Genomic DNA, 11716 nt, shown 5'->3' with positions numbered 1-11716 from the left:
CGTGGCTTCATGGGAAAGCACAAGCCATGGTGCAAGCAATGCAAAAGCACAGTGCAATGGAGGTTTCCTGTCCTGGGAGCCTGGCTGCCCTGAGATCTCACTGGAAAGCCTAGTGCCTACAGGATTTAGTCCTAAATGAGGGCACTTCAATAAGTGAAAAATGGGACTTAAAGTGAGTTTATTGGGGTACAAAAATGTGCAATCCCATGCATAGTATTTTTCCATAGACTACAATTTCCATGGACTTGGTGATGCCCTTCATACACCCAAACAGTCTAAATGAGAGACTGGTGTTGGGAGAAATGCCAGGTGGCTGCACGTTTAATCGGAATGGGCCCTAGACTTTTTCTCTCTGGCCCATAACTGTCAGAAGTGATGATGCCCATCAGGCTCTGGAAAGGAATCTTACAACATGGGGAGGAGTCTCATATAAGGCTTTCACGCTCAAGGACATTTGAGAAAAAATGCAGCTACAGTCTTGGCAATCAGTGTATGACCAGGTGATATGCCTACAAAGGGCTGATCTTCATAAGCAAATCAGGTGAACTGCATGGCTGCTCTGGGAAACACGGTAATTACCTTTGTGGAATATTAGGTGCATTTTATTAGCTGAACTCATTTTGCAGTGTTGACTTTTAAGACCCTAGGTATACCATCAACATCAGAAATGGCTTTCTAGCATAAATCTTACACTGCATTTTACTTGGTGATTATCACCCAGGCTACTAGGCAACTGCAGGTTATTCTCATGTCCTAGACTAGCATTTTTGATGATCTAGCAGCCCTATAAGTTAGCCTGTGAAAAATATCTTGGGGTCAATAATAACAGTGTCATTATTAACATTTAAAACCTTGAACTCAGTGATCTACCACCAGGGGATTTCCAACCTTGAGTCATAAATGCATACAAAAATTAAAAGTTGAGGAATGCACATTCTTCATCAGCCTGCATGTGTAGAGAATTATACTTGCACTGAATCTGAATCTAATTCTATTGTGGAAATAATGGTTCAGTGAACTGGCTTTTCTATTCCATTTGACTTAGTTTTTATGGACCTATGAACACGAACATGCCACAAAGCAAAGTGACCAGATGAGGCAGGTAGGTGTAAGAAGTAGTTACTGCTAACGGGCCCAACACTGTCAGTGAGCTACAGAGCAGCCGTGCACAGGTGGCACTTTTAAGGTGTCTGCCCACAGCTGTTATTTGTGCTCTGGTCATTGCTGGCTGACAGGGAACACCGAGTGACCAGCAATGACCTGAATGGAGGAGCTGGGGGGAATTGAGGCAGGGCTATGGAGCACAGCCTGGCACAGGAAGAAGCATCTTTTGGCACAAATAACAACTCAAACATGAATGGTTTCAAGTAGCATGTACAACTGGAGCAAGATTTTAAAAAGAGTCATAAAAAGGATATAGGGTAACTGCTGGAGATTACCAAAGGTTTATTTGGAATGACACAGCACTGAAAACGTAATTGTTACAGATGCTTTGTGGATACAGCATACATCACCTAGTTTATTTTCAGAGGATCTGGCAAGACGAGTCGCATAAATAGAGAGAGGTGGGAATGTATAGGAGCTTTTTTTCTTGAACAGTGATCTTTTGGGAGGGAATCATATGCCCCGTCTTCTGGCCAATCTCTCCAAGCCAGAAGGGAAGGCTGGTTCTCATTGTATTCCTATCAGCCTCCTTCCAGCCCTGGCAGCTGCCCAGCTGGATAACCAGGCCCTGCTTTCTCTGAAGGGGCAGCAGCTTGGATGTGCTGTTTGTCAACCTCATCCTGCAAACTGCACATGATCAACACAATTGTTGTCGATCAATTTGGCAACGGGATGGCTGGGTTTGCCCTGAGGCATAACTTCACCCGGTATGCCACACAGAGTAAGAGCAATGCATGAACCAACAACACTTGAGAAGCCGAGAGCCACAATGGAGAGGAAGGAAAGCAGCTATGCATATGACGTCACCCTCATACACATAGATGCAGCAGGCATGGGAACCGTGTGTCCATCTATAGATATATACACATAGGCATGTGGGACAAGAAGGTCGAAAACTCTTGCAGCAGCTTCGTCTTGAACACAGTAAACTTGGAAAGAAGGGAGCACGAGCTCACACCTGGGCAGGGGCATCAGATACTCTGGTACTACAGGATATGTCAGCACATCTTCTGCAGGGCAGCTGGTCCACACCAAACACTTGATGCACAGGCAGGTCTGGGCCAGAGAAAGCCACTGTAGACCTGGTGGCTGGGGAATCAAATACAAGAGTCTCCACAGCTCGGACAATGCACAAAGAAACCTGTTACCGACAACACAGGAAAGAGTGAGGATTTTTTCTTAATTTACTTTTTTTCTTCCTCTCTTACTTGTTTTGCACACATGCTCCACTGACGTATCTTTTTTTTCTCCCAAGCGTTGTCTTGAGGCAGTCTGTAAATCGTTAGAAGTGTAACAGTAAAAGTGAACTCTTCACATTTTTTGCAAAGACTTCAAAATCCAGTAACGAAGCTCTCTCTGCAAACGCACGTGGCTCTAATCGAGGCGTCGGGTGAAGTTCTCGGGGAAGAGGCCTTTGTAGGTGGCAAGGTCTCTGTACTGAAGCCAGTCCGCTTCTTTCACTCCCACCAGCCAGCCCGCATCCTGTAAGACAACAACAGGACTTTCAGGGTCCAATGAACTACTGGAAAAGTCCATATGCCAAATATTAATAGAATTTTCCATCAACACTGTGGTTCTCTTATTATGTGGAGGGAAGTTTGCAGCCATCAGCAGGAAGGCCTGTCTCAACTGACCCGTCAGTTTCAAAACACTTAAGGAGTAACCATTTGAAATGATTTACTGTGGAGATCATAGTTGGGTCCAGGTCCATGCCGTGGCTGCTACACTTCTAATTCAGCTCCCTGATAATGGCTTGTGAAAAGCAGTAGAAGGTGGTCCAAATACCTGAACCACTGTCCTCCATGTGGGGGACCCATATGAAGCTTTTGGCTCCTAGCTCATGCCTGGTCCAGCCAAGTCTGTTGTGGCCATCTGGGAATCCACCAGCAGCCAAAAGGCTGATCTATCTTTTTCTCTGTAATCTCTCCCTTTCTTGTTATAACTCTGACTTTAAAAGAAATGAATGTTTTAGAAAAAGTATAGTTGATTGAAAATGGATATACTAATTTTACATAAAGCGCAGTTGATTGATGCTATATAGATTACAGATTATGACATGAGAGAAAAGAAATCACACACAGCCTGTCCTGTGTGACATGCGCTATAAAGCCTATGGGTTAGAATGCAATGTTTGTGAGCCACCTGCTTATAAGAAGGAATCCTTCCTCCACATTTGCATCTTATAATAAACTACCCTCCACAAGTCTTACTGGATGCTTATAGCTAGATGTATGGTGCTGGAGATAGCTGATGATGTTGTAATACTTAGTTTTTCAAGGTTTATAAATGACAAAGTTCAGTGTCTCAGCATTCTCCCTGGAGACATTCATATACTCTTCATAATTTACTCCCAATGACCACTGTGCTGCCCTATAGAAATGCCATTATAAACATGAGGACTCTGCTCCCTCCCCAAAGGTTTCAGAACCTGTCCATACAGGGCCACACAGAATGGAAAGCAATACTTCCGACTCAGAAACAGGGTGCTGGTTTGTGCTGGGCCTTCAGAGAGAAGCAGAGTCAGCCTGGAGGAAAAAAAAGGCTGAACTGGAAGGAAGAAGAGAAAACACAGGGGCTGTAAGGGAAGCGAGTGAGAAATGCCTACCTTTATTATGCTAACCAGCACAGAAAAGAGATCCTACTTAAGATGAGCAATGGTCAGATTGAATTGGAACCAAACCCTTGCACAGTTCAAGTACATCAGATAAAATGAGGTCTCAAAAATTAAATAAAGAAGCTGACTATATTCCCTGGCGATATAATCGGAGACTATAAATGGATGTTGCCATGTATCAAAGAAATATAAGTGTTTAGACAGGCCAATTTCTAAAGGCAGAAAAAAAAGCACAGGAAAAAAGATGACCCAATAAAATAACTGATATTATCCTAGGTGATGAAGCAAGTACTCTCCTTAAAATTATGATGTCATATATGTGAAGGACAAAGTTATACTTAGAGTAAAAACTGATAACAAAATATTCTCTAAAGCTCTAGTGAGCATATTAGAGGTCATTTTTCCTCCCACAAGTGTTTATATTTGCTTTTTATTTATAGAAAGTGCAAATCTAATGGAGTCAAGTAAAGTTAAGAACTTTAAAAACTGTCTCAGTAAAGAAAAAAAAAGTAAGGAATGCCACAAAGCCATAATCAAGATATATTTAACACACAGCATTCTGGAATGTAACTGGTATATTACCAGTATCAATCTATAACTGAGGAAAATTAAATTCTAACTGCTTAGACTCTGTGGCAGAAAAACTTACACTAAACAGCCACTCTAATTATACTTCCTAGAGTTACTGCATGTTTCTGTAGATCCACATACATGTTCACATAAGTGCATCCATTTATATGTGCTCATACAAACACTGGCTATAAAATGCAAGTTTGTGCATAACCAGGTATGTATAAAACCACAGTCTGACTCCTGGACCACACCAAGCCAGGCAGAAGCAGGCAGCATGTGAGGTGGATGTCACCCTGACAGCTAGGGACCAGCAGGTAGTGTGGCCTGAGCTGGCAGGGCTTTTGTCCCGGGACCCTCACCTGCCCCTGGCGGGTAGGGCATTTCTAGAGTAGAGTGCTGAGCCTCCCTCCAGAGCACCTGGGCGTTCTTCCAAAGACAGAACCACAGGAAGTGCGAGTTCCCAGGATGAGGAGAAACAGCCCTATTCCCCAGGGCTGACCCAAGCTCCTAGTGCAAAAGGGATGCTCCAAGAAACCTGGGGCCAGGCAACAGCAGGGAGGCTCAGGTGCACCCCAGGGTCTGGCTCTGTCAACGGACAAGGCAGAGGATCAGTGTCTGCATCCCAGTGAGGTCAGGAGGGCTCCCAGTGACACCCCGAAGGGCCAGGTCTCAGAGGAAGAGGCAACATCCCAGGAGTGATGATTTATGCTCAGGCTAAAGGTAACCATCATGTCAATACATAAAACACATCCATAATTTCAGAGTAATGATACAGTGATTTAAGTGCCTGCTAGGACAAAAACAGACAACTTTCAATTATAGTCAACATACTCCAGGCGCTCCCTGATGTATAAACTACCCAATGTATTCAGTAACAACAAATATTTAATAGACAAGAGAAAAAATAAAAAGAAAAATTTGATCCAAAAGAAAAAAAAGAAAGCAGTCCATAGAAACATGTCCTCAAATGGTTTATCTATTGGAATTACCAGTGAACATTTTAAAACAGTTATTGTAAGTGTTTAGGTTCCAGTACTTAAACAGAAAGAATCTGATAATGAGAGAATAGATGGAAACTCTCAGAAAAGAAAGGATAACTGTATAAAAAAGCAAAAAGAAAATTATAGGACTAGCTAAGTATATCAGAAAAGGTACTAAAAAAGCTTAAGAAGTTCAAAATTGTGAGAATCATGGTGCTTAGATAAATAAAAGTTATCCATCCTGTTTATCAGAAAGAATAAATATTGGGGAGAACATAGTCCAATCTTTGTATAACTGGAAACCCAGGAAAGTAGAAAAGAAAATGATGTAGAAAAAAAGTTAAATAAGAGAAGTTATATATGAAAACAGCAAGTTCTAAGTCTAAGGAGTTCAGTGAACCTCAAGTTTAAAGACCATAAAAAAGCAACACCTAAACATATTACAGTCAAACTGACACAAACCAGAGACATAAGCATAAGCTTAAAAGTGCGGGGGAAAATCACACCGTTTGCAAAGAAGCAGTATTAAAAAAATGACAGCTGATTGCAAATTATAAACAACAAAGACCAGAAAACAGCACCAATGAAACACCATCTTTAAAGAGTTGAAAGAAAGTAAAAAGTCAACATGGGATTGTTTCTCTAATGCAAAGATCCTTAAAGGTGCAGAGGAGTGGAGACATTTTCAGGCACAGAATCTGTTGCCTAAAGCAGCTTTGCTCGTGGAAAGGAGAGGAGACTAAGGAGAAACGGAGATTCAATGGAAAGCATGACCAACACTGGAACTGGTAATCGTGGAGCAAAAAAAAAAAAAAAAAAAAAAAAGAGAAGAGTATGTATTCTCTTCCTTTTATTTACTTAAAAAATAATTGATGGTTAATACACCATATAGAAATTTATTCACTAGCATTCTGAATGTATTTGATTTGGGGAGAATTATTGACACTTTTGCCTGTATGAATAATTTAAGCTTTGTCACCTTTTTCCAGTTTTTTTTCCATTTTAGCAATTGTATTAATCTTTTCAAAGAATCAATCTATTGTTTTTTGTGTCTTTTTATTTCATTTAATAGTGAGAAGGTATCATTTCCTCCTAGTCTTTTCTATTTAATTGAATCTTTTTTATCTTCATAGAATTAAAATTAAGAATTAGTGATCACTATAGAATGTTTTTGACTTATGTTATTTCTTTGACTCATAGATTACTTGTCATTATATTTTGAAAGACTAAATATTTGGTTTTTTAAAGATAAGTGATTTTTATTCATTTCTATTCTAAAATTATTGTGTCAGACACTGGTTGTTTGACCCAAGGGGACTGTGACCTATGTCAGAAAATATATGAGGGTACCTCCAAAATTTCATGGAAAATGGAACTTAAAAAGATAACATACATTTGCATGAAATTCTTGAAGACCCAACGTATTATCAAAAGAAAGAATAAAATGTTAGACGCGTAAGCCTTTACCCCTGAAACAATGAGGCTTGGCTCCACTTTTAAGGAAACAGGCTCATGAACCTCACTGGAAATAGTGTACCAGCCACTCTTCTTTCCAAAAAAGCGTACTCAGAAGCACAGTTACGCCTGCTTTGCATATCATTTCAGAAGTCACGAATCCTGTCAACAAGCCCCAAATGGGAGTTCTGAACACTGTAACATCAGACCACTCTGCAAGAGTTTTCTTTTTTTACAAAGACACTCTTTCAAATTGAGGTACAACTTACATATAATGTAATGCATAGACTGTTCAGGTTTATGATTCCATGAGCTCTGACAAATGCACAGACTCGTGTGAACACGCTCCTATCAAGACACTCAGACCCAGCACTGTCATCTCCCCCAGAAAGTTCCCTCTTGCTCTTTCCCGATCAACCTCTACAACCACAGAGGTGGCCATTTCTGAGGGAGATTATTAATTCATTTTTGAAGTGTCTACATTTACTCAAGTCTGGAATATGCTTACCTGATAATAAATGGCCTTCTAGAAGAAGAAGAGGAAGAGGAAGAATTAGACGAAGAAAGAGGAGGAGGAGGAGGATGAACGGAAAGAGGAGGAGGAGAAGAATTGGAGGAAGAAGAAGAGGAGGACGAGGAGCAAACAGTGTAACTATATCCCAAAAGGATATTCTACAAACCAGGTTAATGACATGCTGCAGCCACACATGCTTGAGCCTTTTTAGAGTTGGCTGGCAGCATCTTAGAAAACAGAAATGTCTTCAAAAGTCGTGCATTTAACTGCCAGTCTGGACACACCCATCCCATCTGGTGTCGGCTTTACCTGGTCGGCTTCTGAATCCGAGGGGATCACCAGCACCACGTCACCCCGTTGCAAAGTGAGTTCATCAGAATTTGCTGCCTCAAAATCATGCAGGGTTTCCACCTGGAAGAGATTTTAAAAGAACCCATTTTGGAGAAAGAAGATGTAAAAATCAGCTTCCCAGGCAGATCATCAGCAGTATCTTTCAGAAGCGTTTTCTGAGCTGGACACGAGAATGAAGACGCATGCCACCTCCCTGGATGGCTTGGACCTCACTGTGCCCCAATCGTTCATGGGTTGGCAGGTTTGTCCCAAAGGCAGCCATGTGAGAAACAGTGGAAACTTCAATAGGTAGAACCTAGTGGGGGGTTATTTAGGGATTAATGTAATTCTGGTTGATTCCCAAAAAGGACTGTCAAAAGAGACCACCTCCCTCTGCTGTCTGGTTGCCTGCCACACCACGTGATCTCTCCCTCCTTCCATGATACTGCAAGGGGCCCCTTGCCAGACCTCAGCCAGGCTGGCACCACATCCTTAAACCTGCAGAAATGAAAGTTTAATAAACCTCTTCTATGCTAAAATACCTAGCATCGGGTATTTCATTGTAGTAACAGAAAATGGGCTCATACACATATTCTCCCAAAGGACAAAGCCTATGAGGACATAGGCTCTGTTTACTTATTACTCCAATTTGTACTGACCATTAGGAGGCCACATACATATTTATATTTAGTCATGAAATGCCTTTTGCAATAGTTGAAAGTGCTATAGTAACTATTTTAACTCACCAAATATTTGCTAGATTTATGTTGTATCATCACTAATGCTTTATTAGTGGTTGCTGTTTATCTTCAAGTAGAAATGCCTATCCAAGTTCCTCTAATCTCAGTCCCCTTCCCTACCCTACCTTTTATACTACAGCAATGTGCTTCTTTTCTTTCTTACAAAGGAGTGATCCCCATTCGTCAATGACACAGTTTAAATTATCAAGTCACAGAATTGTTTCTCCCCCACCTTTTCCTTCAAGCCTACCCCTGAGAATGAACAGTGTGATGTTGAAATGTGGATTTTGCATATAGATTCATACTGCAAAAATCACTTGGGAAATGGTAGTAGCATCCTAAAATAACTTCTCTGATGAGAAAGCTGATGCTCCTGGTGGAGTGTTGAAATGAGAAGCCTGGCATTGAAGTCTGGGAGGAAACCAAGTGTGGACATCTCCAGCCTTGGTGGTGGCTGTATACCACTTCCTTAACTTCCTGTTCTCTAATCACATGGAATCATGGCATTAGGCCGTCACCCAACAGACAAGTTGCACTGTCTCTCTCTGTGAATTCATTCATAATCCCTTCTACCCACTCCATCCCCATCGGAGGCAGCAGTTCTGGTGGACAGAGGACAGTGTCTATTGTTATTCAGTACCACCCCGACCAAGCCCACAAAACGCAAACATTCACTAAAAGGGAAAGTGCTGAATGAGGAAATGTAGAATCAAACTACAGAACTTAAAATTCCTAACTAGACACTACCAGGAACCATTGTATGTCTTTAACACTTGCCTTAGGTACTATCTGTAGGTATTTTCTGGGTACATTGAAGAAAACCCTTCAGCTAAAAAGGGCTCTAAGAATCCTTTGTGAGCAAATCTTCTTTCCATTAATAGGCCTCTTGTTTTTTTTTTCTTTAATGGAAGCCACTTATGTATTTATTCACTTATTTTTAGAATATTTATTTGCTTTCTATTCTGTCATGCACTGAATGAGGTGCCAGAATTGATCTGGTGACTCAGGGAGCAATATAACCCCTCGAGGAGCACACCAGTTAGCAGATGACCTCAAACGTCTGAGATGAACCAGCCAGGACCGTTACGGGGCACCTTGAATGTTGGATGGGAACTGACCCATCTTTCGCCCAGCTACTATTCCTGTTAAATATCGAAAGACAGGACTGTAGGTCTTAGTTCCCTGTGACCTGGAAGTGCCATCAGTTTCCAAGTTGATGTGAAGTGAAGGGAAAGATGTTTAGGGAAATATCATAGATGACAGGAAGTAAAAGCAAAACCTGAAAGCAAAGGCTTGAGTAAAGAGAACTCAGAGCTATGAAAGGACCTATGGTTATGGGACCCAAAACATTGAAGGACCTTGTAGAGAAAGCCAGGAGGCAAGTCCTGTGTGGCAGCCCCTGCAGGTGCTGGTTGGTCTGTGGCTCCTGCAGGTGCAGTGGCCGTCGCCTGGGCATCCTCAAGGGGTTTCTGCTCTGCAGCCAGCTCTGATGTCTCGCCAGCAGGGCCCACGGCACTCAGGTCCTCTGTGGCTCCCTCCGACTCAGCGCTGATGGTCACCTCCTGTTCCCCCTCCCCTTCATGGTTGGAGGCAGGCTCGATGACGACAGAAGGAATGACCTTCTCCTAGAGGAAGAAAAGCATGGTAGGGTCCAGCAGGGCCTGAGACAAAAGACATCTGCACCTTCCACGACCTGCCTCAACCCCTGTTACCCTGTGCACATCCCCGCTCCACTGCCTACCTGCTCTTACTCTCACCTTGTGCCTTTGAATTTCTGCAACTCAGCCTTTTCGTCTCTCCCCACCACTAAACTCAGAGTGGAGTTTCCTTCTAATCCTTGGCCATGGGAGTGAGGTCTCTGCAGATGTCAGGCCAAGGAAGAGGGAGCTACAGGGGGCAGGGTCCAGGCCCAGGGGTGGGCGAGACGATCCTAAAAGGACAGTAAGGATTCCATGGCCTGAAACTCTCCCTGGGAAGCAGTCTCTTCTGTCCCACTTACCTGAAGCTGACATTAACCTCTCTAGCCTGGAGACCCAGGGGACTCCTGAGTAACCTGAAGCCACATCTGTTTGCAGACAGGCCACTGTCCCTTGCTCCTTGATCCTCATGGGAGCCCACAGGTCAGTTTCTGCTGAAAGCTCTACAATTCTAACCAGCTGCTATAAGTTCCCTGAACTGTGCACGAGAAATCAGGACCACCTTTCTATCTGTTTAGCAAGAAGGATGGGAAGTCAGGTGCATAATGGAAATGTCCAGAATCTTAGTGCAGCTCAAATAAATCTCTAAACACTCTTGGCTAACAGTGGACAGGAGCACTTCCAGTGCTCAATTGGTAATAGTGAACTCTTTTCTTAACATGTATAACAAGGTATACAAACCCACTCTTGTTTGTGTTACAACAAGAAAATCTAAGGGAGAGAGAGCAAACAATCTTTTGATTCACTTCCACAAAAGGAATAATTCAGTTTCAAGCTGTATGCAATCTGGAGAGATTTGAGGCAGAGGGAGAGGTAAATAACCATGAAGACTTCACCAAATGTCACCTTTTAAGGTACAGAATAACACACAGTAGGGAGCAGGCACCTGGGCTTGAGCTCCGCCCCTTTGTCTCAACCCTTCCCTCCCCATCGCAGACCATGCAGCTTTTTGCACTTGAGGGTTGCTCCAACGCAGTAAAAGGGCAGGAGCAGCTCTGACCTCATTCGTGTACTCTGTGATCCATTTTCCTTACTTCTTAGATGAGGGCTTTCATCCACTGGCTCATTCATCAAATGCCCATAACAGTGGAGCTCAGCCAGGCTGAAGCTGGGAGCTGAACACTCAACCCAGCTCTTCCATGTGGGTGGCAGGGACCCAGGTACACGAGCCATCACCGCCACCTCCCTACATGCATACTAGCAAGAGGACAAAGTCTGGAACCGGGGGTGGGGGGGGAGTGGTGGGAACTGAATCAAAGTATTCTAAGTTAGGTTCTGTGGGTACCTTAACCTATAGGCCAAAAGCCTGCCCTTGTTTTCATTCTGAAAGTGCAACATCACATGAGATAACAGAGAAAGGTGCTTGATGGTGAACAGTGGCTCTGTGGTAATGAATGACAATCGTGACAGAGCAGTGCTAGGATTCTCCTATGAATATTGCGTTGTTGCTAAGTGCCTTATACTTACAGGCTAAGCATGAACCTAATCCTCACAGCAGCCCTGTTTGTCTCTCATATTCTCATTCTCCTCCCTCTGCCCTCATCCTTTTCATCATACTGTTTAATGCTGTGCTCTGTGGTTTCCTCTGCCCCTCCCTGTGCTATAAGCATTGGGGCCCATGTGGTTCATCCTAGTCTGTTACTGAGAGG

At 42.9% G+C, this 11716-nt stretch overlaps 1 protein-coding gene across 4 annotated transcripts in view; it reads right to left on the bottom strand.

The window, feature by feature from the left end:
* Positions 1-2509: 2509 nt before the first annotated feature.
* Positions 2510-11716, bottom strand: part of AMPH (amphiphysin) — a 135973-nt gene continuing 126766 nt past the window's right edge. For all 4 annotated transcript variants that reach the window (XM_058678213.1, XM_058678214.1, XM_058678215.1 and 1 more), the window contains 3 exons: positions 9729-9995; positions 7610-7711; positions 2510-2646 (listed from right to left, as the gene is read on the bottom strand). In XM_058678213.1, coding sequence (XP_058534196.1) covers positions 2539-2646; positions 7610-7711; positions 9729-9995 — 477 coding nt within the window. In that variant the 3' untranslated portion in view covers positions 2510-2538. The remainder of the gene's footprint in view (positions 2647-7609; positions 7712-9728; positions 9996-11716) is intronic.

The sequence above is a fragment of the Ochotona princeps genome, chromosome 20 (genome assembly GCF_030435755.1).
Source record: "Ochotona princeps isolate mOchPri1 chromosome 20, mOchPri1.hap1, whole genome shotgun sequence".
Classification (NCBI taxonomy): domain Eukaryota; kingdom Metazoa; phylum Chordata; class Mammalia; order Lagomorpha; family Ochotonidae; genus Ochotona; species Ochotona princeps.
Note: the sequence above shows the minus strand (reverse complement) of the source record. Positions and strands in the feature narration are given on the sequence as shown.